Source organism: Mchenga conophoros, linkage group LG22 (assembly GCF_057382185.1).
Source record: "Mchenga conophoros isolate Kocher_MC1m ecotype Shallow Benthic linkage group LG22, M_conophoros_male_GT1.1, whole genome shotgun sequence".
Lineage (NCBI taxonomy): Eukaryota > Metazoa > Chordata > Actinopteri > Cichliformes > Cichlidae > Mchenga > Mchenga conophoros.
Window position 1 is genome coordinate 5,204,044 of NC_140546.1, and position 27,677 is coordinate 5,231,720.

Genomic DNA, 27,677 nt, shown 5'->3' on the forward strand with positions numbered 1-27,677 from the left:
ATACATGCAAACGTGCACGCTCAAGTTAAGCAGCAAGTCATGTGGCACACACAGTTGCCATGTGACGCCTTTTCCTTTTTTTTCTCTTTTTGGAGTTATGCTTATTGTGGGATGTCAGTGACTGTGCTCATTACTATTATGGGATGCCACACGGGGGTGGGAGGGGGACGTCTCCATGGTAACCCCGGTTGCTAAGGGAGGGGTGTAGGTGTGTGTGTGGAAGGAGGGGGGTGTGTGTTCGTGTATGCATAGAGGAATGGGGAAGAGGGGGGGGTGGATTGACTATTATGGTCTGTACGTTGCAAGGTAACTATGCAGAGTGGGGGAGGGGTCAGTGAAGTGTGTGTGTATGTGTGGTAGTGGTGGAGGAGGGGGGGCATATTATGGGATGCCTGCCCCCTGATCTCTTTGTGTATGTGTGCGCGCGCGCGCGAGCGGGGTGTGTGTAGTGTGCAAGGAAGAGAAAGAGGAGACGGCGTCGTGCGCACACGCTGCTGCTACACACAAAAAACCACGGAAATATATTTAAATTGTTAAGATAACGGTGTACATACAAGAAAAAAGAGCCTCTAAGTGCTGACCGGCGAACAAACTGAGCCCGGAGTTACTGTTTTTGGAGCCGGTGTGGGACTCAAGTTGTGAGTATCAGTTTTTATTGTTTGTGGGTTTTACTTGAGTCAGGCTGGTTGGGATGCCGGGTGGTTATAAAAGAACCCACCGTGAGGTATTTTATGGGGTAGATATGAGCGTGTGAGGGGGTCTTGTGTTTGATCTGAACCTGGCCGCCGGTCAAGCTCGGCTAGCACGCATGCTAATGAGACGGAAACTAACGATAATGGCAAGATGGCATGTTAGCGGAGATGGAGTGTGGGCTAATCTTTACGAGCTGTCCAAAGTTAGAGTTATTGTCCAAAAAGAAACCTCGTGTGGGGATTGTTTATTGTCCTGATTGCTGTCTTATGTATATTCACTTCCTTCCGCTCTCTTTTTTTTGTTCTTCTCTGCCCCCCACCCCCCCTACACTACAACACCTCCTCGACTTGGACGGACTCAAGCCTGGGTCAGAACTCTGGATTACCCTGGAAACTTTATTTAGTTAGCTAAACTGCTAGCTAACTAAAGAAAGAAAGTTTTCTGTTGTCCGCTATGTCTGCAAGCGACGATGAGAGGGATGAATACGGAGCCCCCGAGGACCGGTTAATGCACGGTAAGGCGAGGCTCATTTGTTAGCAGAGAATGCTAATGTTCACGCTGGGTTATGCGCTAGCATGAGCAGATGTTTTTGACATTCACATCAATCATGTTTGTTAGCATAATGCTAACTGCACAATGCGGCTAACTACCGGGTTGCTAACAGTAGCAAACCGGCTTCATTCGCGGCTGAGTATCGTTTTAGAAAGAAGTCCAGTTTTTACCACAACCTGAGACGGCATGGCTGGTGGTTGCATCGGAGTGAAGTCACGCCGACAAACCGGCATGTTCCCGGGGCCTAGCGTTAGCCAGCTACCGGTATTTTTACGTGTCGATGACAAGATGGAGGCAGCCAGTTAGCTTGAAAGCTGGCGGATGACGTTCAGCGGCGTCCCCCTCCTCATGGCCGGCGCCTTCGGTTTGAGTGTGCAAGGGGGGAAAAGTAATAATAATAATCATACGGAAAGGAAAAAACAACACCCAGCTTCTTATTTAACCGTTATTTATCCCCGATCACCTTTTAGTTTTTACGTGCAGGTGTGGCCGATGTTTACAGTGTGCTTAATTCCGACGAGCAGGCGCACCGTCCGCGATAGAACCGTTGAGAACAAACATTCAGCAAGTTAGCCGCAAATGCTAAAAATCGATCAAAAACGGTCCACTTTTTGTTCACGTGTTTTAAAGCTTTATAACAGCAATAAAACAAACGGTGCAAAAGACAACACACTGTAAAATCATTCTTCTTTTCATTAATAGCCATACAGAAACCAATTATTCAGGCTAGCCTTTATGCTCAGATGTCTTACAAAGGTCAAACATTTTCTAATAATTTTGTCTTTTAATTCATATTTTGTTGTTTCTAGTGTCAGTACCTGCTAACTGGTTCTGAAGTACCGCAACACGTTTTAACTATTTTTTTTTTGGGTCTAATACTGCATAAGCTAAAACTGTGGAAAATCGTTTCCATTTTAGTAAAAAAACATGTCAGCATTCAGCTTTTATTAATAGATGCTGCAGCTGAAAAGACGGTTAAAAATTGCACAGCTTATAAGATATAGTGATCAACCATGGTTTCTAATTGATTGTCAGCAAAGGTGCCAAACAAGTAAAAGACAAGTGGGGAAAAAATCACCAGTGCAATTAATCGAAAATTACCATTAGTTGAAGCTTTCAAAAATGACAAAAACAAAATAATGTGGTTCAAAAATGTTTTTCTGATAAACACATCTTGATTCATGAGAGTAAAAGTAAAATCTCTGCAGCTGTAAAGAAAAATGACAGATAATCAACAAAGGGAGGACAAAAACAGAGTCCAGAAATATGCCTTTGAATTACTCATGCACAATCAACAGCCAGTTATTAATTTTGCACTGGAATTGTATATAGGATGTATAATAATGTAGCTGAATAGCTGGTGAGTTATTTTCTATTGACTGCAGTAGAGTTTGGTGCAATTTATAGATTAAAAAAAAACTGTGTCAAGAACTTAAATTCAATCTGTCAAAGTTCCTTTTGTGTCTTTGTTAGTGTCCTTTTTTGCACAGCTCAGAATGAATGTCATATGCAGTCTTTAGTTTTTCAAACTTCTGAGTTTCTATTAAGTGAAAATCTTCTAATTTAAAATTTGTTTTCCATCAGGAGTCATATTAGGTCTTCACAAGCACAGATCCCACAGGGATAAATCAGAGTACACAAAATTAGGTCTTTATATCTGTGGAGTAAAATCATCTGTGACGCAAAATCTGGTCTTTGTCCATAAAACATGCTTTTCTCACGCTTTGCATCAAATAGAAAATTCTATCACTGTGCTCATAAGGAGCTCTTTGTGTTAAACACTTGAATCAGATTCGAATAATTTTTCTTATCAGCTACAGCTGTGTTTCCACCTACCTACACAAAGCTCAGTTACCTCTATTGACCCAAAAAGTCCCATCTCATTAAATTGTCTTCCTTTCCAGGTGCATCTTTGATGGCGACTTGCCATTTGCTTCTTACTGTAGTCCATTACATTAATAAGCGCTCAGTGCCAGATACTGGATTGAGATTTTTGCTGTTTGTGAGGCCTGCAGGGGTGTGGTTAAATCATCCTGATGAATCAGTTGTAAATGATGTTTTTAACCTCTAGAGCCAAACTCATTAGTCACTCCCCCTCTGAGGGCAACTTGTGTAACTGGAAAGTAACTCAGATTACTAGTTTAACTGCTAACATCACAGGTCTTTAATTCCAGACATCTAACTGTGGATAACTTAAATGCTTTCTGACACTGAGTGAGACAGATGAAAACCCAGACTTTATTTTTTGTTTTTGATTACTGCAAAAAGGAGAAATTTGGTTACTTTCTATTTTATTGTACAAATAGAAACAATCAAGTCTTCTCAACACTTTTGTCCTTTTGTTAACACGACTGTTGAGCCAAGGGTCAAGTGTTCAGTGTACAGGGTGATAAGTAAACAAAACAAGACCCAGATGAAAATGACCTTAAATCTCACTAGCACCCCAGAAATAATTTGAACTGTTACAGCAAGTTGCAGGTTACTCATTGGCTACTCAAACCTCAGATGTTTCTGCACCCTGAAGCTTGAGATCATCGTTTAGATGAGCTGGTGCCAGAGATTCAGTTGTGACAATCTGCTGCTGATCGATAGGTGTTGCTTCTCTGAAAACTGTAGCTGATCAGTGTTGTTGTAGAAAATGTTGAAACGGAAAACCCAATGATTGTTTGTTTATTGTTTTCTTTTTCTCCAAAGTAAATTGTTGTATTAGCCCTCCTCTATCAGTTACAAATCTCTTTGCTTCTGCATTGATTGACACAACTGTACGCAAAGATCAAACTGCGCAGACACCTGCATCTGTCACCTGGTTACAAAAATCAAGAGTTGCACAAAAAAACACACCAAACGGCACCAACAAGGGAACTTGCCAGCATGAAGGTGGCATAAGCGAGCATAAACTAAGAGTAGCGTAGCAGACTCAAACATGTTCCAGAGAATATAAATCTGCCTTGTGGGAAGCAGTTAAAGGGGAATTCCCTCTAGTTTTAAGATATTTGAATTTCAGGCCCTGGGATCATAAAAGTCGACATCCGGAAACAAAGCTTCTTTACAAATTCTGTCATTTCATAGTTCCACTGTGATCTGTAACACGTGCCGTTTACCTGTGAAATAGCTGAATCAAGAATTAAACAGTCGATGCAAGTATTTAGCAGCCTACAGCTGGTGTTGAGTTTCCAGCAGGATATGCAAGTGTCCTCCGATACGCATGTCATCTTCACGGCCAGCTGTTCATTGTTGTTATCTCTCGGCACAAACACTGACACACAGTTGCTCCTTTGTACACCTTAACAATGAAATTTCTCTGTTGGCCTGATCTGCAGATGACGAGGAAGGAGAGATCTCTGAGAATGAGACTCCGAAGGTGAGGAAGAAAAAGAAGGCAAAGAAGAGCAGAGAGAGCAAGGGCAGCAAGCGGCGGTCGCGCAGAGAGGTGAGGGGATTATCCAATTAATCTGGGGTGTTTGTATATATGGGGGTCTCTGGAGATCTCTGGATTAGAAAGATAAACATGTGATGCTGAGTAACTCTAGAACAGAAACCTACTAAAAGTTGACGATTTGTTTTCCGGTCATTTTGGGTCTCTGTTTGCTCACTGCCTTTCTCCTTTTTCCAGGAGCTGCCCATTAGCTCCCCAGAGCCCATGGACTTGGGCGGCGTAGATGATGGTGAAGATGGCGGCCCTGGCCAGCGCTCAGAGAGCGAGGGCAGCGACTACACTCCCGGGCGCAAGAAGAAGAAGAGAGCCAGCAGCGGCAAGGACAAGAAGAGGAACAGCGCCGCAGCAGCGGAGAGGAGCGCCTCCAAGAAGAAAGAACCAGAACCAGAGGAGGATGAGGATGACGATGATGATGACGGCATGGTAAGAAAGGCGAGCAAAGAAGGTCCATGCACTTATAACACATTTAGTGCTTGTTGAAATTTTTGGTCACTTTGAAATACTTTGTTACAAAAATAATGCTGCTGACAACAGCTCTGTTATTCATCGCTGTTATGAGTAACAGAGTAAAAAACAAAACTTGCTATAGTTTCTCTGTACAGTTAAAAGGTTTGTTATTGGTTTAAAGTACCCTTCTCTCCTCTGCGAAGAGCAGGTATTGATAGTTGTACCTGTAATGGAGTCAGCAGCTGTTTAACAAACAGATTTGATGTAAGACGTGCTCAAACAAAGAGCCGATTCTGGCCAGTTCTGAGGCCGCCAGCCAATCGGGGTCCTTGTAGTTAATGACACTCAGTGCAACATAAGAGAGGGTGGATTGGGGTGTGTGAAGACATATGCTGTTACTATGGCAACATCACCCAACGCTGCACTACGCACTTGACCCTGCTTCTTTGTGGTTAGATAAACACAATTTGATTCATTGGGAGAGCTGCCCTGCATCAGGTCTGCAGCTCAGGCTGTGAGATGGGAAGCGAACGGAGCCAGGTGTTTTTATCAAACTGTTCACCTTTTTATTAGCATTTAAACTTCAAAAGAAACTGGCTTTAGAAGACAGTAGTTTAGAAGTTAAATTTCACTTATGATTCTGGCTTTAAAGAAAGAGAACATCTTTAGACAACAGAAGAAAAGGCTTTAAACTTTTGGAGGGATCATTAGCAGCTGCCTGCAGATGGAGTTATTTTTATTGGTTTGCGCTTTGCAGCGACCACAGTGTGCAGCTTCGGAGCTTTTCGGACATCTTGTTCAAAGTTCAGCAGATCTAAACTTCGACCTCTGCTGATGGAAAGGAGCCATCCAGCAGGCAGGGAAGACAAAATGGAGAAAAATCAGTTGTCTGAATTAACTGAATTTCTATCAACCTTAAGAGGGGAAAAAACATTAAAGATCTGGTGATATTCAGTACTGGTTTCCTGAGGTGTGGGAGTACTGTGCTGCACAAGCCTTGTGGCCTCCCCATAACTTGGTGGAAGCTGAACATAAAGCCCAGCTCCCTATGGGGCTGCCCTGTGTCCCCCACCACTCTAATAATTGGATTAAATACTTGATTAGCATTTTTGCCATAATTGCCTGAAGTCTGCTTGCTGTAGAGATGAAATGGTTTACCTACTGTGATGAGTGATTTCCAGTCCCTTTTCTGGAAAAATGAGCCAAACATTTTGTGATTCCAGCTTCTAAATTGTGAAAAGTTCTGCTTTTCGTCATCTTATATGATAGACGCCTGAACTCTTAGATTTGCACCATTAAACAGTTTGTATTTTAAGCAATCAAAGGGATCAACGTCACCTCATGAATGGCCTCATTGCCCTGGGCCAGTAAAGAAGTACAGTGATCCTGTGCAGCAAACTCACTGAAATGAAGCCTCTCCAAGTAACTTCTTCTCCCACCTGGTGTTCTCACATTAAAATACCACTGAACGTCTTTCATTAAACCACCTGTGCGGGTAGTTTAAATCTGAAAAGTATTGTTTGTTGTTTTTTTGCTCCCATCCACTGTTGATGTTTTCAGTTTTCACCCACCATAAAAGCTGTTTGAATGCAGATGAACTGCTTCAAATTTCTTAGAAACTTTGCAGTATCCAGCTGCAGCATACAGGAGGCAGTGTTTACTCCACTGTGCTTATTTCAAGGCTTTAGTTACTTGTTTTCCTTGAAGTATACAAATTGCGTACAAATTTATTAAAATGTCCATTTCTGTGGTCCAGAAAAAGCCTGATCTATTTGCCCAGAGGCCTTTTTCAGGGAAAAATCATGTTTGATGCTGAAACTCTCTAGTAATAGTTTGTTTATTTTGATAAAACAGGCTCTTGGTAGGATAAGAGTTGGACAGCAGGGGCAAAACTTCAGTGACAGTGTTTACTGTTGTCATCCTTCCGAACAGTGGCACAGGCCAAAAGGGACTTAGGACTCCCACCATGTGGTTCCCTTTGATGTTGTTTTGGTTTGCTGTGCACCTCCTGATTTTTGTAACCTTTCTAAGACAAATGGTTGATCTGCAGGTATTTGAATGGGAGGGCTGTAATGATGTGGAGTGATCAGTGAGTCAGCTGTAACCACAGCATCACACTGCAACTAATGATTATTTTTCATTTATCATTTAGTCATCAAAGAATCAAAGTAAGGACAAATTTCCATCAAACTCTTAAATCGCGTACACAAGTTATGATTGAGGTTTGTTTAACAAGGACAGGAAAGTGAGGAAAAAAACCAGCAGAACAACTAATAAATGAGTAAATTGTAAAGATTCTCATCAGGTTGGTGGTGATCTAATGGATTGACTCTACTCACACTGAATTATCAGCTTAATTAACAAACAGTCTGATGTAATTAAGTTTAATGGTCAGTGTCACTTTTGTTTCAGCATTTCGGTTGCTTGCTCGATGCTCATTTTGGAGCTTCTTCACGGGCCACTCAAACCCCTCGGGTCAGTGGAGTTGTTATTTCAGTTGCTGTGAAAAGGATGTTATTCCATGGATAATGTAAAAGTCTGTGGAATAATAATTTTGTATGTTGTGGGGTAAAATAAAGCCACAAACCACCTACTGGACTCTTTCTGATGTGCAGAAAGGGAACAAAAGTGCTTTTTTGTAGGAGGGGGGCTTTTTATGATGCTTAAGGGCACAGCAGCACCTTTTTTAAAAATCAAATTGAAACCCTGCTGGTTGGTTTTATGCTTCAGATTCATAAGTCACAGATGGTCCCACATGTTGGTCACTCGGTCTGTGTGTGATCAGTTGATGCCGTCCTCGTTCAGCAGGAGTTTATTGCGTAAAGCTGCTTTTTTTTGGGAATAATGATGTTCCGAAATAAACACGCCTCCCGTTGTGTTGTGTCTGTGGCATGTACTGAATTGTGGTCGCTCTATTCAGCGGGTGCTTGATCTGCGCGCTCTGTTATCTGATCAGATCCATATTGATAACACTTTACAGCGCTAATGTGGTTTTGAGAAAACAGGAAGTTCTGGTCTTTGCATTATGCCAGGTTTTGAGACACTGTGGGCTTTTTTTACCTGCGTCACAGGATGTTAGCAATAATGTTTTGTTCTTTTTTTTTTTAATTTTATTTTTTTGTAATGAAGAATGAATTTTGTTTCAATAAAGGCACCAAGTGGACCTGACTCATTGTTGTTTGCATATCAAAATGATTACGTTTTCATAGTTTTACCTGTCAGAGTAATGGCCCATTCCCACTCAAGGTATTTGTCATATTAAATAAAGAGCACAGGTGGTGTCGTCTACGACCCAAACCCAATTCGCAGGATGGATACAACCATTTTGTTTTTTTGTTTTATTTTTTTGTTTTTATTGTGTGGTGTTATTAAAGTGCACATTAAGCATTTCCTTGTGTGATACACTAACAGGGAACAGGCCTTTACTGTGTGGGGAGATCTTTTCTTTTGAATAGACTTTAGCGTTTCCCACAGTTGGATTCATTTTGTGGCGAGTGTGGGACATTAAAACAAAACATGTGAGAGGCATTAATACATTATCTTGTGTTTTCATTTGTGTCCATTTGTTTTTTATTTGATTTTAACAATTTGTTTTTGTATTTTTGTTTCTGCAGGAGCCAAAGTCGTCATCTCAGCTGCTGGATGACTGGGGCATGGAGGATATTGACCACGTCTTCACCGAGGAAGACTACCGCTCTCTGACTAACTACAAAGCCTTCAGCCAGTTTGTCAGGTACATGGACGGATGTGATATAAAGTGCTAGATAAATAAAAGTTCAAGTGTGTGGTATCGAGAGCTTGTACACGGTGCAGGTGTAACTGTTTGTTGACTTAGGGTTTTAAAGGGATGTTGGAGAAGAGTGCAACAAAAAGGTGGCAAAGTTAATTTTACCATCTCACGGAAAGTTGCCACTTCCACTGTCCTCTGTTAATCAGTCCAGGATCACCTGCATGGACTCGTCCAGTTGCAGGGAAAGAAGGAACAGCAAAAATATAAATAATGATAATTCAGTTTCCTGCTAATTTACACCGTAAATGCACAGAAACAACAGAAACCATCTCTAACTCCCAGCATTGCTTCTGTTACTCACTGTTCAGGATGTAACCGTGCAGACTTGTCTGCACAGCAGCTGATACCTAGTGAACACATGTGACCCACAGCAGCATCAAAACCACCAAAACATTGAACTTTGACTAAAATAAACTCTGTTAAAGAAACCCATCATGATCAGTAATCAGCGTGCAATCAGCTGTATGTGTACCATTCGTTTGATGCTAAATGAACTCGTACCCATTCTTAAAATTTTATTTCCTGACACCCGTCTCAGGCCCCTCATCGCTGCCAAGAACCCAAAGATCGCCGTGTCTAAGATGATGATGGTTCTGGGCGCAAAGTGGCGCGAGTTCAGCACCAACAACCCTCTGAGGGGAGCTGCTGCTGCCAACGCTGCCCTGGCTACCGCCAACGTGCCGGCTGCTGTTGACACCATGGTAGCAGAGGTCACGCCGCCCGCCGCAGCACAGCCACCTCCGGCGGAGCCTCCTCAGGCTCCTGCTCCCCCGCTCCGCAAGGCCAAGACCAAGGAAGGCAAAGGTATCCTGAGCAGGAGAGGTCACATGAAAGGCTAAAATATCAGCCTCCTGTATCTGTGTGACGCTAAACTGAGTTTTTCTTCTCTTCTTTTTTTTTTTCTCCCCCCGGCAGGTCCCAACGCCCGCAGGAAGTCAAAACCTGCACCAAAACCACAAGAGAAGAAGAATAATACGAAAACAAAGAAAGTGGCTCCTCTCAAAATCAAACTGGGGGGCCTCAACAGCAAGAGGAAACGCTCATCAGTAAGTATCAAAATATCATCATCATCATCATCATCTGCGTTTTTTGTTATTAAGCCCACCACTGTGCCCAGTATAGAATAGTGTTTTTAACCAGTTTATTAAAAAAGTGGGGAATGGGTATTAGTTGGAAAATTAGCTGTTCAATAAGGTAGTGCAGTAAGAGGCACAGGTCAAAGTTCATTCAAGCATTTCCGACGAGTCAGGTTACATCAGCTTGTTTAATGATACCCTGAAGCCAAGAACAAAGCTGTCTGTGCCTCTAACCATGAGGAATTTATTTTGCTTTTGCGTTTATTCGTTTTAATTAACTTTGTGTTACACGTTACTCCACGTAGCTTCAGAAGAAATCGTAAATCTTATTCTCTTAAGCTGAGGGAACCCTGTTGTATCCTAAACGTATCTTAAAATCTTTTGTCCCGTGTGCACAGAGCGAGGAGGATGAGCCCGACGTGGACAGTGATTTTGATAACGGCAGCATCAACAGTGTGGCGGTCTCCGAGGGGTCAAACAGTCGCAGCAGCCGCAGCAAAAAGAAGCCATCCAAGAGCAAACCCAAGAAGAAGAAAGGTGCGTCTTTAAGACTGAAACTAAGCTCAGGTGTGATGAGCCAGTGCTCCTGTGCTTGCTTAAACAGTTGCTGATGGGGCGTAGCGATTGAAGATTGCTGGTTAGCTGTGCGGTAATGACTGCGTTCGGGGTGAAGTATTAGAAGCGTGTGGCCTTCTTGACGACATGAGGAGGAGTGTGCACACACACACACATTAATCACTGCGACTGAGTCAGAGGAGTTTGGTATATTTAGAAGGACGATGTCTTCATCAGGCCTGTCGCCTGCTGATGCCTCTTCTGTAGCTGTTGTCACCGGTCGGATGACGTAGTGGATGGAGTCACATGAACTGAAAGAGGACGGAGTCCTCGCAGACACCCTGCTGCGTAGGCGTGGAAACGCTTTTAACTGGTTAAGGTTTTAGCTGCAGATGGAAAGTAAAATTTGCACTGGGAGATTATTGGATTACAGTTTTTGGCCGCGAGTGATTATGAAGGTAAGATAGTCGGAATATAATTATTACAACCTTTCATTTTCACTAAAAAGCAGTTTTGTTTTTGTTTTTTCCTTATAAATCTAATGCACAGATTTCTTGTAGAGCTGTGTGGTTCTGGCTGTAGAAACTCAGACTTGTGAGCACTTTTGATCATCTTGAGGACATTTGCCAGATGAGAAGGAGAGCCTGTTTCTGTAGGGGACGTAAGACTCCTGTAGAAGAACCTGTGGACAAATTACAAAGGCTGCCTGTGGCTCCTTTTTTTCCCCCCATCTGGATGTCTAAAGATCCTCAGAAACCACCGTGCTCTATGGTTGGTCCTGTGTTATCTAGGCCTCTTGTCGGCTCATCTCCATCCACAGATGCCCCGGTGGAGACCAGCGAGACACCTTCCTGTCAAAAACATCCTTATTTGAACCTTCAATCTTAAACTGGGAGACTTTGTCTCCTACTATGTGTACTATGTATTTCATTTGAATGTCCAAGGATAACTTTGGCGTGCTGACTGGAGTAGCCAGGAATCGAATCAATCAAATCAACCTCCTGTAGACCGTTTCTCCCTACTGATTTATAACTGTTTAACTATGTTTTATATCAAGATTAGTTATTTATCAAAATAATGATCATTGGGGTTCTACCATATTTGAGCAGCCCTACCCTAAGTGTACTGAAATACAAATGGTCAGTTTATTTATTTTATTTAATTTCACTGTTGTCCGTCGAAGGCACTGCAACTTTTCTTTGGCTTTTGTTCAGCCAGATTCAGGCGAGTGAGGTTTAACACACTCCTGTAGTTTGCGCAAATGTTTTGTTTTTGGTGACACTTTAGATTTTGATCAAACACTTTTAGCTCTTTTTTTTTTTTTTTTCTTTCCTCCCCACTAACCCAAACTTCATGTTACTGTTGACTTTGGTCAGCAGGCTGAAAATCTCAGTGTTTTTGTTTCTGGCTGTGTTTAGGTGTTTCGGTGGGATCTCTGTCTAAAACAGATAGTTACTTCATCCTAGTGAAGCCCGTCAGTTTCAGTCTGTTGGTGTCATTGAGAGAATCTGAGCTTGAGGGGAAAGAGTGACTCACTGAGTAGTTTTTTCTCTGACAAGCAACATAAACACACAGCTCAGTGTCATAAACACCGATCACGGATCACAGCGCGTATCACTTCCTGACTCTCAGTTAACGTGAGACGTTAGTGGGTGTAATACTTTTTGTCCTTCCTCATCAGACGTAGAAGATGGTGACGGCTATGAGACGGACCACCAGGACTACTGTGAGGTGTGCCAGCAGGGTGGGGAGATCATCCTGTGCGACACCTGTCCCAGAGCGTACCACATGGTCTGCCTGGACCCTGACATGGAGAAAGCACCGGAGGGCACCTGGAGCTGCCCGCACTGTGTAAGAAACTTCTTGACAACTTATTCCACCTTAAAAAAAAAATTACCCTTCTGAAGGTCAGACAAAGCACATAAAGTGGCTTCAGTTGCTTAATAATGGACATTTTATTTTATAGTGGTAACATCAGGAGGTTCTAGCTTTCTGATGTTTAAATAAAAGTGCATCTGTTCGATCACAAAGTCTGGGTTCAAACATTTAAGCGACTTAAAAAATACCCAGATTTTCAGTGTGGAACGGTTACCATTTTTCTTTAATTTGTCACTGGTAACACAGTTTCATTTTTTTTAAATCATTAGACACCAGTTAAAATAGTTGGAAACTGTTGTGATTAAAGGTCATAAAGCATAAACTGTCCTGCGATTGCAGGAAAAGGAGGGCATCCAGTGGGAAGCCAGAGAAGACGGCTCCGATGGTGAGGAGGACAACGGAGACGCGGGTGACATGGAGGAGGACGACCACCACATGGAGTTCTGCAGAGTTTGTAAAGATGGCGGAGAGCTGCTCTGCTGCGACTCGTGCCCCTCGTCGTACCACATCCACTGCCTCAACCCACCGCTCCCCGAGATCCCCAACGGGGAGTGGATCTGCCCCCGCTGCATGGTGAGCGACAGGACGGTCAGGGTTAAACGTGGTGATTGTACTAACATGCGTTATTATTATTTATTGATCATGTGGTCAGTTATGGGATTCTTTAAGTCACAGTGGTTTTAAAAATAAAAGAGAGAGAAGGAGGAAGGATTTGATAATATATAATACCTTGTGCATTATGTTAATATACTAGTTTCCTGTCAGTACCCTTGTTGAGTTTTGGCATAGTGGCACAAGTTCTCCACCAGTGCAGGTTTTGGTTGGGGAGATCTTCCAGAACACAAGGGAACAAGAACTACAGCGGTGGCCCAAAACGGCAGAGGTGGAGTTTGTTTGTTGGATACTCAAAGCCAATGAGTGACATCAGGGACCACAACAATAGTGACCTGACTAACCTGCCAGTAGGAAAACACTAGATGGGATGAAGTGGTGTTAGCTGGTTAGCAGTGATTGAGGGGATTGTCCACTAGTAAACCGATCATGTTGTTGTCATAGGCATTAAAAAAAACATCTGTCCTCTCAAAAGTTCTTTGAAGTTTGAAGTTTTTTGTAGCGATAACTTATTTTTAAAGCTGAAACTGTTTTTAAATTTTAGTGGCTCAACTGAATTTTTTTTCTTTTTCACCAGTTTTAATTAAAAGCATCCATAAAGACTTAAACCTTTACTGTCCCCCTCCCCTCCAGTGTCCACCCATGAAGGGGAAGGTCCAGAAAATCTTGACATGGCGCTGGGGAGACCCCCCTCCTCCCACACCGGTTCCCCGTCCCCCAGACCTCCCAGCCGATGCCCCCGACCCCGCCCCGCTGGCAGGGCGGCCCGAGAGGGAGTTCTTCGCCAAATGGTGCAACATGTCCTACTGGCACTGCTCGTGGGTCACGGAGCTCCAGGTGTGTACAGCTTCAGGAAAGCTTTAAATCTCTCTGATAGCTGAACCTCATCCTAAACTTTTTCTCGTGCATGTTGTGTAGCTGGAGCTGCACTGCCAAGTGATGTTCAGGAACTACCAGAGGAAGAACGACATGGAGGAGCCGCCCCCCATCGACTTTGGGGAAGGAGAGGAGGACAAGTGTGTCAAGAGGAAGAGCAAGGACCCCATGTATAAACATCTGGAGGAGAAATACCTCCGCTTTGGGATTAAGATGGAGTGGCTGATGGTTCATCGAATCCTTAACCACAGGTCAGTCTGACCTTCTTACAGACACAATGTTACACAGATTAGACTTCAGCTCTGATTCTGTACTATTCATAAACCATCAAAAAGAGTCACTTTTTCTATCAGAATAAATTATTTTGATTTAATTATAAACTTTTTTAGATTTTAGATTTTTAATTCAATTCAGTTCAATTCAATTTTATTTATATAGCGCCAAATCACAACAAAAGTCGCCTCAAGGCGCTTCATAGATACAGAGAAAAACCCAACAATCATATGACCCCCTATGAGCAAGCACTTTGGCGATAGTGGGAAGGAAAAACTCCCTTTTTAACAGGAAGAAACCTCCGGCAGAACCAGGCTCAGGGAGGGGTGGGGCCATCTGCGGCGATCGGTTGGGGTGAGAGAAGGAAGACAGGATAAAAGACATGCTGTGGAAGAGAGACAGAGGTTAATAACAGATATGATTCAATGCAGAGAGGTCTGTTAACACATAGTGAGTGAGGAAGGTGACTGGAAAGGAAAAACTCAATGCATCATGGGAATCCCCCGGCAGCCTACGTCTATTGCAGCATAACTAAGGGAGGATTCAGGATCACCTGGTCCAGCCTTTCCTTTTTGCTAAAGCATATAGTTAAGTTTGAAGCCTAATCTTAAAAGTAGAGATTGTGTAAACACTAATGAAGTAATCACACTGTCTCTAAACTTATTCTATTCAATCTTAATTTTTGTCATTCTCACTGTTCTGGAGTGAACAATGTACTAAAGACAACAAGTAACTTTGATTAAATCTTCTGTGCCGGCTCTTCCCCCCCCAGTGTGGACAGAAAAAATAACGTCCACTACCTGATCAAGTGGAGAGAGCTGCCGTACGACCAGGCGACCTGGGAGGCCGAGGACATGGACATACCCGAGTATGACCCGTACAAACAGCAGTACTGGAACCACAGGTGAGTTAAGTTCTGCACAGCTGTGTTAACAACCTGAAACTTGCCGCTTTTTACTCATAGTGCGTGTTTGTTCCAGAGAGCTGATGATGGGAGAGGAGGGAAGACCTGGGAAGAAGATAAAGGTGAAAGGAAGAGTGAAGCGGCCTGAAAGGCCTCCTGAGAACCCGGTGATCGATGTAAGTTGGAATTAATGAGTCTTTGTGAGGGAATGAGTCCTAAAACTCAGACATTACCAAGAGTCAGTGGGTTTTAGGTGACTTTATGCTCGCTGCACTGGTCACAACTAGAGCAGGGTGATATGGCCAAAAAGATTTATCACGATATAGATTTGAAAATTTGCGATAACGATATAACTGACTATATAATTGATGCGAGACAAAATACAACTCCACAACTTTACTAGCGCAACCCCCCCCCCCCCCTCCCATCCATTTATTTTCACTTAAACAAGCAGCTGTTTTTATGTGCATTAAAGCTCTATAAAAAGTAGAAATGGGCTGACATATCCTGAGCATAATCATATATAATATCCACTGAAGTTAAAACAAGGTGCTTTGCAACAATAAACTGCAGTGTGCCAAATAAAAAATAAAAAAAAGTCCAATACATATTTGTCGGACCATAAGCTGCACGGGATTATAAGACACATTAAGCGAAACAAAGCAGTCAGATAAATCTTTATTAAACTTTATTAAACTCATTCTTCTTGCTTCCTCCACTTCTGTACCATTGATTCATTGATGCTGTATTCTATCACAGCTGCTCTATTCCCATGTGATTGCAGTATATTAATGACTAACTTCGTATTGTGGATGGATTATCTCAGTTGTTCTCCTGACTGAAGTTTGGTCCGTTTACAGTATCCTGCCATGCGATTGTATTTGTCTCTAACCATGAAGAACCTTCACGTTAACTTTTATTGAGTGGAAAAAAGTTAGTGTTCATCCTCCAGCTTCACTGTTTATGTTATGCTAACATAGCTGTGTCGCTAGCGATCACGTAGCACATCATTATATAGCAGCTAGCCCAACTTCAGTAACCCTACAAACGTCACTGCTGTTTAGTTTTCTGTCTTCATTTATGTTGGAAGTGATAGCAGAGCTGTACCTTTTAATTTTTTCAGAAATCTCTCTGTCAGAACATGCTATATCATGCTTAGGTAACTAACAAAACAAGCGAGCTAACTTCCTGCTAACTTCTAACTCCGTTAAATGTAATAAATGCTGTTTCCATGGATGCCTGGATGTTAAACTTCATAGTTACACCTGGTAAACCAGCAATGCTGATCGTTTTTTAAAAGGTGAAAGAATTTAGTTGGTCTTTCTAAGTTCTGGTTACCATTTACTGGAACATTTGGGAATTCAAATTCAACAACAATTATCTAAAAGCACAAAAATAACCCTGATGCATGAACATCCTCCAAAACTGCTCAGTTTGCCTCTAAAATGGACTGTTTTTTTAATACAGTAAAACTAAATGGCACTCAACTAGGAAGTGTTTTCTTTCTACCATTGACATCCATCAACTGACATCTTCGTGGTTGGTTTTTAGCAACTTTGAGGTCAATTGCCATTTCGTTCCATATGATTCATGAGAAAGCCAGTACCTCCAGAACTGGATGAGCCGCATTCCAAAATGCAGATGAATAAATCCCTACAAGAACCAGAGGGAAGAAAATGTTTAAATGAGGTTATGTGCCCTCAAACTCTTCCTGACATTCCTGAGGCCTGGCTGTCTTTGGTGAGGTGGGCTTCTTTTCCTCTGTTGTGGGAGCGTGGGGGTCGGGCATCAGCTCTTTGGAGCTGGGCTGTCCTGTGCCACCGCGGCTGTGTCCTGGCACCCCAATGGTGCCAGCTGGTTTCAGTTCTGGGCTGTGGGTCTGTTCATTGTCCCTCAGCTCCTACACTACTGTGGGTCCCTGCTGTGCCCACGTAGAGTTTCTGGGTGGTCTTGATGTCAGACTTCCTGTAGTTATAAATTTATATTTTCTTTAAATAAAATAAAAAAAATTCCTGATATTCCTGATTGTAGGGCGCCTTGATTGCGTCTGCCCTTGTTTATAAATTGTAATTCTTCCGTTTCCAGCCCACCATCAAATTTGAGCGTCAGCCAGAATATCTGGACAGCACGGGGGGGACGCTGCACCCCTACCAGCTGGAGGGTCTCAACTGGCTGCGGTTCTCGTGGGCTCAGGGCACCGACACCATCCTGGCCGATGAGATGGGTCTGGGCAAGACAGTGCAGACCGCCGTCTTCCTTTACTCGCTGTATAAAGAGGTGAGTGGCTGTGAGAAGCTGGATTCTGTTATACCCCTGTGGCGCCGCACATGCTGAAGCTGTAACTGTATATCTTCTTCTGTGGTTAGAAAGCTTTGGGTCTAGCTCTTCTCCGCCTTTTTGTTGGAAATTTGAGCTTCTACTCGAACTAGACTTAAACAGTTTTACTTATGTGATTTTTATTTCTTTTTTTTTTGTTGAATTTAGTTTGAGATGAATTAATGAAATGAATTTTTCGTTCAGTGCTACAACTCAGCGGTGCTCTGTGTGGCTACGTTATGTCTGTAGGTGGCTGTCATCCTATTGGCTAGCAGCCATCCAGCCATTTTGTATAAACCAGGTGAAATCTGACGACATTAAGCTGGATCAGAAACTGTAAACCACCACTCATCATATGTGCGGCTGCTGCCACCTGAAGGTGGGAGGCCAGAATGCACTTCCTGCAAACTTCCTCCAACTGAACTTACTAGGATTTTATTGACAATATTTTTAGTTTCTTTATTGATTTGTGGGAAAAGCAGCTTAAATATGCTGTAATGCACAGAATATTTTACAGATTAGTTAAATTTGGGAATCCCAAGAGTTTGAACACTTTTATTTACCAGGTGGAGTTAAGACCAGTGGGTCTGGGGCAAAGGTCGTTGGTCATTAAGTGAAGCGCTGGTGACCTTCATCTGTATGATGCTTTACACTCACTTCTCGTCTCCTCATCCAGGGTCACTCCAAAGGGCCGTTCCTGGTCAGCGCGCCCCTCTCCACCATCATCAACTGGGAGAGAGAGTTTGAGATGTGGGCGCCTGACATGTACGTAGTGACATACATCGGAGACAAGGACAGCAGAGCCGTCATCCGGGAGAACGAGTTCTCCTTCGAGGATAACGCCGTCCGAGGAGGCAAGAAGGCCTCCAGGATGAAGGTAAGGAGATGGTGGCGTGAGTGGAAATCCGTAAAACAAATAGCAAAAAAAAGAAACCGCAGGAAAAAAGTGTGTTCAAACTTGAGTTTGAGTTTTGGCGATTTCCTCCAACAGAAAGATGTATCCATCAAGTTCCACGTTCTGCTGACGTCCTACGAGTTGATCACCATCGACATGGCCGTCCTGGGCTCCATAGATTGGGCCTGTCTGGTGGTGGACGAGGCCCACAGGCTAAAAAACAACCAATCAAAGGTACAACACACAGGGGATGGGCGCTTTCGCACAAGCGAATCATTTTTCAGCAACAATGCGGGCAATAAAAATCCCAGACTGTAATAACAAAACAAAGAAAAGCTGTTCTGTGGTTGAATCAGAAGTTTATCTGAATCATCGGTCTGCTTGTCGGCATGGTTACTTGAAACAGCTGTAATAAATCTGTTGTGAGTGCGTCTGAATTGAAAACATGTGCAGCTGCCTGTGAATTCTCACTCAGCCTGATCCTGTTATAAACATTTTTGTTTCCCCCTGCTGTAGTTTTTCCGGGTGTTGAACAACTACTCCCTGCAGCACAAACTGCTGCTGACTGGAACTCCTCTGCAGAACAACCTCGAGGAGCTTTTCCACCTGCTCAACTTCCTCACGCCCGAGAGGTTCAGGTGAGCCTGAGCTCTGTTGTAAAAATGTATCGCTTTACTGTCAGATAAGTAAAGGAATACCTCACGTGTGATCTGGTTTCTCTGTCATTTCTTTTTCTGCAGTAAGTTGGAGATCTTCTTGGAGGAGTTTGCCGACATTGCCAAGGAGGACCAGATCAAGAAGCTACACGACATGCTGGGTCCGCACATGCTCAGGAGGCTGAAGGCTGACGTCTTCAAGCACATGCCCTCCAAGACCGAGCTCATCGTCAGAGTGGAGCTCAGCCAGCTGCAGAAGTGAGTGGGGTGGTTGGTACAGCAGCAGCTGTAGAAGAGAGGTCAGAGGAGTGGACATGAGGCTGAATGTTTGTGGTCTGTTTGCAGGAAATATTACAAATTTATCCTGACGAAAAACTTTGAGGCTTTGAACACCAAAGGAGGAGGAAACCAGGTTTCACTGCTCAACGTCGTCATGGACCTCAAAAAATGCTGCAACCACCCCTACCTCTTCCCCGGGGCTGCTATGGTACGACCCAAACACCAGGGAGAGACCATTTATTTAAGAAGGAGGCTGTGGACGGCTCCTACTGTTCTACCTTTGGACAAACCTTTTATGCAATTTATGAAACCTTAACATTTGATTGGTCCCAACAGGAAGCTCCAAAGATGCCCAATGGGATGTATGATGGAAATGCTCTCATCAAGTCTTCAGGGAAACTGATGTTACTGCAAAAGATGATGAGGAAGCTGAAGGAGGGAGGACACAGAGTGCTAGTTTTCTCTCAGGTACAACGCCGGACGTCTCAAACAATCTGATACTAAAGATAAATCAACTTGGAAGTCTTTATCTTAAACTAACCTTTCTATTTTTTTTCTGTAGATGACTAAAATGTTGGACTTGCTAGAAGACTTCCTGGAGAACGAAGGCTACAAGTACGAGAGGATTGACGGAGGAATCACAGGAGGGATGAGACAGGAGGCCATTGACAGATTCAATGGTGAGTTGATCCTTATCTCACCTGCTCTCTTCTCTTCCTTCACCTTTCATATCTTTTCCACTCCTGTGTATCAACGCTGGATTCATCACACCTGGAAAAAACTGCTTTCCTATTGGAAAAACTGGAATAACGAATGAAAGCTTTGCAGGTTTTTTTTTTTTGGAACGCTGTCCAGGGGGTCGAATTGGGTCCTTTTATAGGGGGCAGAATGTAAACATCACCGGCTTTAGGATTGTTCCAGTTGATTCACTAAATCTGATTCTTGAAGCAACTTTATTCTCTTTCCTACTTCATCCTTCAGCTCCTGGTGCTCAGCAATTTGCCTTCCTGCTGTCGACGAGAGCCGGAGGGTTGGGAATCAATCTGGCTACTGCCGACACCGTCATCATCTACGACTCGGACTGGAATCCGCACAATGACATCCAGGTACAGTCGCAGAGACATTAGTCATCACTCACACATTCACCCAAACTGCTTATTCATACGTGTATTTTTGCTTTCAGGCCTTCAGCAGAGCTCATCGTATCGGTCAAAACAAGAAGGTGATGATCTACCGATTCGTCACCAAGGCCTCAGTGGAGGAGAGGATTACTCAGGTAAATATAAGCAGAGTCCCACAGAGTTGAAATCTTGGCTGGTTGCTCTTATAAAATTTCCCTCTCTCCTTACCTGCTCTGCTCTCTCCAGGTTGCCAAGAAGAAGATGATGCTGACTCACCTGGTGGTCCGGCCTGGCCTCGGATCCAAGACGGGCTCCATGTCCAAGCAGGAGCTGGATGACATCCTCAAGTTTGGAACAGAAGAGCTGTTCAAGGATGAGGGAGAAGGTGAGGGTGGAGGGAAGCTTGGGAGAAGACAACAGAAAGAGAGAGGGAGGGAAAATTATGTGAACTGAAGTCTGTGCGTCTGCAGGTGAGAACAAAGAGGAGGACAGCAGCATCATTCACTACGATGACAAAGCCATAGAGCGACTACTGGACAGGAACCAGGACGCCACTGACGACACGGAGCTGCAGAGCATGAATGAATACCTGAGCTCCTTCAAAGTGGCTCAATATGTGGTGAAAGATGAGGAGGAGGAGGTGAGCGCCTGAGCCCATCAGGAGTGACCTTCATACACCCAGCTCCCCTTTTGTCCTTTTAACCACCTTCGTCCTTCTTGTTGCTCAGGAGGAGGAGGTGCAGCGGGAGATCATTAAGCAGGAGGAGAGCGTGGATCCAGACTACTGGGAGAAGCTGCTGCGTCACCATTACGAGCAGCAGCAGGAGGATCTGGCCCGAAACCTGGGCAAAGGCAAACGTATCCGCAAGCAGGTCAACTACAACGACGGCTCTCAAGAAGACAGAGGTGAGAGGGCGTCTTCTTCTACTCCTCTTACTTTTTAGAGAGGGGAAAACAGTGTTTTATATGTATTAAAATAAAATGGTCTAAGAACAGATTTAGTATTTTGTGCTCAAAATATTTGAGGAAAACGCACGGGTGTATTAGAGTTCAGAGTTTTCAGTGAGGAGTTTCTCCTCTGCTGAGGGGGAAGCTTGAGTTTAAGGTCACTTCTCTCTTCAAGTGTCTCTAATGATGTCGTTGGTCGCTTTACATAAGGAAGAAGGGTTTTCGCTTCTCTTCATGGCTCACTGAAAAAAAAAAACCACCTGATGAAATGGATTTTGAACATTTAATGAAAAATAAAAACGGGAACATCCATCCTCCTGTGCTGCCTCCTCACATGCCCCTCCCCCCTTTTCTCCTCCTCCTCACTTTTCACCTTCTTTTTCCATTTCCCCTTTTTCTTCTTCTTCTAACACCCCTCCCCATTACCCATTTCTATGATGAGTCCCCCCCCCCCTTTGACTTCACCTTTGACCTTTGGTTAAAAAAAAAAAAGGAGAACTTTTCTGAAAAACTTGTAGGATTTTCAAATTTATAACATCTACTAGGAGACTGATCACTCCCTCTCCCCAGGGTTTTGCTCTACTGCTTCTTTCTCCTTCCCACCTCCCTCATTTCTCCTGCTCCTCCCCCTTTGAATGGGACTTCTGGTGAAGGGGAGCAGTGCTCAAAGAATCTCAGCCTGATTTATAAGAAAAACTGTAGATTACATGAAACAAGCTGTGGTTGGTGTGCGTACGTGCAGATAGAGAAATGATGAAATTTAAATCTTCCTTTTTACTTTTGTCTCAAAGCTGATTGGCAGGATGACCAGTCAGATGGCCAATCAGATTACTCGGTGGCATCTGAGGAGGGCGATGAGGACTTTGACGAGAGATCAGAAGGTAAAAACTTGGTTAACTTGTTTCCTGAGGTCCAGGATGAAATGTTTAAGATTTGCTCTCTACATTTAAAGCAGTCTAATTAGTGCTGGTTACTTCACAAGTACATAAAAACAGGATCTCCAGCTTCACTTACTCACAAAATTGTTCGGTTTTAAAAAATATTTTTTGGAAAAGTGACTCATGTTAAACCTGCAGAACAGAATAACTAAAGGTTTAAACGACAGACAAGAGAAACTGAATGTATTCTAAGCTTTTAACTCAATAAACTCTGAATGTCATTCTGTAGACGGAAAAGGGAAACATTAATTTTGAGTGTTGCAGCACGGTCTGCCTCCCTGCAGAGTGTTTCTTATCATCTGTAAAATCACCAGCGTTGTTTCCTCTCTGCAGCCAACTCTCGCAGGCCGAGCAGGAAGGGCCTGAGGAACGACAAAGACAAACCGCTGCCTCCCCTGCTGGCCAGGGTGGGGGGCAACATCGAGGTGAGCGTCTCAGAGACTCAAAGCTTCAAACATCTCAGATTATAAGTGTATCAGTGGTGACCTTGTTCTTTGAATAGTCTTTAAGGTATAATGGTGGTATATCTCAAAACTCAACTATCGTGGATCTTATGACTGTTTGTTCTCTGTATGTAAACTCTGATGTTTACCCCTCTGACGTTTCCCAGGTTTTGGGCTTCAACTCTCGGCAGAGGAAGGCCTTCCTGAACGCAGTGATGCGTTATGGGATGCCCCCACAAGACGCCTTCACCACCCAGTGGCTGGTCCGAGACCTGCGAGGGAAATCTGAGAAAGAATTCAAGTGAGGATCGCAGCTTAAATACAAACACGTGGCTTCCACTGAAGACAGTGAAGTGCTCATCAAGGTGGTCTTCTGCCACATTTTAAACTGATGTAATAAAGCTTTTTATTGCTTCATCTTTTAAACTCCCTCAGGGCCTACGTGTCTTTGTTTATGCGTCACCTCTGTGAGCCCGGAGCCGACGGGGCCGAGACCTTTGCGGACGGCGTCCCCAGAGAAGGGCTGTCTCGGCAGCACGTCCTCACCCGCATCGGAGTCATGTCACTTATTCGCAAAAAGGTAATGAAGGCACTCTTTCTTTCATTTTGTAATAAGAGGCTAACAGCTGTAGATCGCCTTAGGGTTGGTTCATACGCTTGTTTTGAAGAACTTGGTTTGTTTGTTTTGTTGGAAATGCATTTGAAGCTAGAAATGAACCAGCAGTCTGCAGCAGGAATTTGATTCTCTGCTGTCTTCATAGTTCCACTTGTGCTTTCAGGCTCTTTCTATGTGTAAAAACTGTTACCAGTCACTTAAAAGTACAGTTAACCTCCGACACTTTGGCTCATCGGACCAAAAACAAAACTTTTTTCCATCTTCAACTAATGAGAGGTATTTGAGGATGAGTGTATGTTTTTCTTTTTATTCTCTCTGTGTAAACTCAGTCAAGCTTTCCTATTTTTTCTTACTAAACTGGGATGACTGGGTTTGTTGGAGTATAGCAGTATAACATTTTATTCAACAGGGTTTTGCAATTTTTGCTTTTAAATCTAGGTTGACTTTACCTGCAGGGACCCTGGACACACAAATAACTGAAAAAGGAAAACAAATTACGCTTAAAAGAAACTTTGTCTGAATATTTCTCAGTTAGTTTTTTCTTAATTATTTTCTTTAAAAATCATTAACAACCTTTTAGAGTTAAATAAAACTCTGCGCCTGTAACATCTTCACTGTTTTGAACTCAACATTATGCACTCCACACTGTATATAAATGCCACTTGTTTTGCACATATTCAACTCTGTATATTTTATATATTCTATTATTATTATTATTATTATTATTATTATTATTATATATATATATTTTTTTTTTTTTTTTTTTTTTTTTTTATATTATTATTTTTTTTTTTTTTACTATTTAATTTGTAAAAGTGTGTGTATACACACACACACACACACACACACACACACACACACACACACACACACACGTAGGAAAATATTTAGTATACACATCCAGAAATGCATACACTATTATATATTGTACATATATTTATTAGTTTCAGGTTGGCCATTCTTGTATTTGCTCGTTTGTGTTGTTGTGTTTGCACATCTCTGTTGCTTGTGGGGCTCGCACACAAGAATTTCACTCGCATGTGCTGTGCCAGTGTGCCTGCACATGTGATGTGACAATAAAAGTGATTTGATTTGATTTTGATTTGATTTGAACTCCAGAGCTTGTAGGAGATCTGTTGTACTTGTTAGCTGCAGGCTGGGCTCCAGAGACCGTCTTTAGTGAACGAGTGGAGTTGAAGCTTAAATGAGTTAAATCTGGTCTCAGGGGGGAAACTCTGGTTTTGTTTTATAAATGCAGCATTTCTAATGTGTTTGAAGTAAATGCCACTTCATTTAGAAGCTGGTAGGCGAAAAGTCAAAACTGAACAATTTCATGACACCCAGCGGTAAAATGCTGCCCCCTGGTGGTGAAAGCTTTGGTTAAAATATACAGAAGTTATTTAGAAAAACAAGGATGAAAATAAACTTGGTAATGTCATGTTCCCCAGAAATGCTTGATTTGAGATTTTTATTTTATTTTGTTTCTATTTAGTTTGAGCAACATGTAGAGACGTCTTGCTGACGCGCTCGCCTGTTTTCCAGGTTCAGGAGTTCGAGCACGTAAACGGCCAGTGGTCGATGCCCTGGATGGCCGAGCTGGAGGAGAACAAGAGGGCCGCGGCTCAGCCCGATTCTCCTGCAAAAACGCCGTCCACCGGCACCCCCGCCGACACGCAGCCCAACACGCCTGTGCCAGGTAACACTCACACTGGAGCTAAACCAACAAATACACAAGTCATACAGGATACTCGATGTGTTTGTGATGAAAAATAAAGCGTATAAAAATAGAACAATATCACGAGATACTTTGTTTGTAGTCGACGACTCCTCGAAGGAGTGTGAGAAGGACGTGAAGAAAGAGGGCGAGGCAGAGAAGAACGGTAAAGAGGCCGGAAAAACCAGCAACGAGGTAAAGACTGAGTGCTGTGAATGAAATCGGGTTTATGGAGTCGGAAGGAGGAAAGATTTTTAATCTTCCACGTCTGCGGCAGGTGATCGCCATCCCAGACGATGACGAGAAGAGTCCGTCAGCCGAGCAGGAGAAGAAGAACGGGGAGCCAATGGAGACGGACAAACCGAGCAATGGCGAAACGGAGGGCGTGAAAGAGAAAGAAGGCGAGAAGATGGAGGAAGGAGAGGGTGAGAAGAAGAGTCCAGAGGGAGCGGAGGAAACGAAGCCCCCCTCAGAGGCAAAGACAGAGGGGTCAGAGGTCAAACCTGAGGATGCAGAGGTCAAAGGTAAAACTAGTCACTCGGGATTCTTCCTGTTTTAATATATTTTTAAATAAAACTTTAGAGAGTAAGTGATAGAGATACACCTTGTTATTTGGTTACTAAGTTCTTCCTTTTTTTAAAAAATCTTGATTTCAGCAGAAGAAAAGAAGGAAGAGAAGACAGAAAAGATGGACACCACGCCTCCCGCAGATGAAAAGAAAGGTGCCGATGACGTTTCCTGCAGGGTTTCTCGGCGCTCTCTGACGCTCTGCTGTCGTTAATTGTGATTCCTTTTTCATCCTCCCGCAGATGTGAAGGAGGAGAAGGAGACTCAGAAACCAGTGGAATCGGCGGCCAAACTGCAGAACGGAGACGGCAACAAGGAGGGAACGGCATCGACCGCCGCTGCCACGGCGAGCGGGGCCAGCGAGGAGAAGAAGAAAGCCAAGACTCGGTTCATGTTCAACATCGCAGACGGAGGATTCACAGGTACACGCTGGCTCAGACTCGAGCACAACTCATTCGAATGTTTTCAATTCAACGCTGACTCACGTGTTTCTCTCAGAGCTCCACTCACTGTGGCAGAACGAGGAGCGCGCTGCCACGGTAACCAAGAAAACCAACGAGATCTGGCATCGCCGCCACGACTACTGGCTGCTGGCCGGCATCATACAGTATCCTTTGCACACCTGTCTGTCTGTTTGGCTTCCCTGGAGACTAAAACAATAGCACTTAATGTGAGATCAGTGTCTGTTGTTTCCTTTGACCTCTACCTCCTTCAGACACGGTTACGCCCGCTGGCAGGACATCCAGAACGACGTCAAGTTCGCCATCCTCAACGAGCCTTTTAAAGGAGAGATGAACAGAGGAAACTTCCTGGAAATCAAGAACAAGTTCCTCGCCAGAAGATTCAAGGTATGAAAGATTTGACTTTAAAGATATTTTTTTCTGATAAAGACTTGTTTCAGGTAAAGGACGACATCAACACTGTTTGTGTTTCTGATCGTTTTCTTCCACTCATCTGATATTCGATGTTACAGAGGAGATGGATCTTTGAACTGAGCAGAACATTTAAAATAAAATGACTCTTTGTTCGCCTCCGCTGCAGCTGTTGGAACAGGCGCTGGTGATCGAGGAGCAGCTGCGACGCGCCGCCTACCTCAACATGTCGGAGGACCCCTCCCACCCCTCCATGGCCCTCAACACCCGCTTCAGCGAGGTGGAGTGTCTGGCCGAGTCTCACCAGCACCTCAGCAAGGAGTCCATGTCCGGGAACAAACCGGCCAACGCCGTCCTGCACAAAGGTAACGTCGGCGAGCAGGCTTAGCTGTTTGTTTTTAGAGTCGCGCTGCTAAAAATGTCAACTTTGTCTGATTTTTAAGATAAAAGCACCTTGAGAACATTAAAATAAGTTGTGAAGAACCTCGAAAATAACTCTAATGTATGTGTCTGTCCTCCCTCAGTGCTGAAGCAGTTGGAGGAGCTGCTGAGTGACATGAAGGCGGACGTCACCCGGCTGCCTGCAACCATCGCCCGGATACCGCCGGTTGCAGTCCGACTCCAGATGTCTGAGAGGAACATCCTGAGCCGCTTGGCAAGCCGAGCACCTGAACCACAGCCGCAGACACAGCAGGTAACTAACACACACACACACACACACACACACACACACGACATCTCTCTGACCCCACCTCTCCGTTCCTCCCCCGGCAGATGTCGCAGCAGTGAGACTGAACGTCGGCTCTTTACCTCGAAAACCACCCCCTGCCTCACCTCGACATTCCTGATTGGTGCACAGGAGTAAGACAGACTTCGCGCCTCAAGCTTGAAGCCACGCCCACTTCACATTTTTTGGTTTTGTTTGTTTGTTTTGATTACCCCCACCCCTGAAAAAAAGGACTTTACAGATTTTCCCCCCCCGGAGGATCAAATCCCCCTCCCCTCCCCACTGAGAACGAGGCTGTGGACAGAAAAGCTGTTTTATTTTTTCCTCCATTTTTTTCAACTTCTGTATTAATATTATTGATATAATGTTATTATGATGGTTTTTTTTGGGACCTAAACAAAATAAAAAAATTAAATGAAGTTTTGTTGGAGCTTAAGTGATCCTCATAAAAACTCTGCCAACTTTTTATATCCGGTATAATTGTTTTTCTCTG

General features: G+C 43.6%; 1 protein-coding gene across 3 annotated transcripts; it reads left to right on the forward strand.

Moving 5' to 3' along the window:
* The first annotated feature begins 391 nt into the window (after positions 1–391).
* Positions 392–27,603, forward strand: chd4a (chromodomain helicase DNA binding protein 4a). Of its 3 annotated transcripts, none has more exons than XM_085261343.1 (41): positions 392–638; positions 1,056–1,207; positions 4,566–4,675; positions 4,859–5,104; positions 8,743–8,861; positions 9,457–9,722; positions 9,834–9,964; positions 10,393–10,531; positions 12,231–12,400; positions 12,767–13,000; positions 13,673–13,876; positions 13,958–14,166; positions 14,961–15,092; positions 15,169–15,268; positions 17,178–17,369; positions 18,085–18,285; positions 18,400–18,537; positions 18,820–18,941; positions 19,044–19,217; positions 19,305–19,446; positions 19,575–19,706; positions 19,801–19,918; positions 20,220–20,344; positions 20,422–20,514; positions 20,606–20,744; positions 20,830–20,999; positions 21,088–21,265; positions 22,099–22,188; positions 22,579–22,670; positions 22,856–22,989; positions 23,124–23,268; positions 24,847–25,000; positions 25,122–25,213; positions 25,296–25,542; positions 25,678–25,740; positions 25,828–26,007; positions 26,084–26,192; positions 26,301–26,433; positions 26,627–26,822; positions 26,982–27,151; positions 27,232–27,603. In XM_085261343.1, the coding sequence occupies exons 2-41, from the start codon at positions 1,147–1,149 to the stop codon at positions 27,244–27,246; spliced, it is 5,865 nt and encodes a 1,954-aa protein (XP_085117469.1). In that variant the 5' UTR covers positions 392–638; positions 1,056–1,146; the 3' UTR covers positions 27,247–27,603. The 3 variants fall into 3 exon arrangements, with proteins under 3 accessions (XP_085117469.1, XP_085117467.1, XP_085117468.1); XM_085261341.1 differs by having other exon boundaries at positions 393–638; positions 25,675–25,740; XM_085261342.1 differs by having other exon boundaries at positions 393–638; positions 21,091–21,265; positions 25,675–25,740.
* The last annotated feature ends 74 nt before the right edge of the window (positions 27,604–27,677 follow it).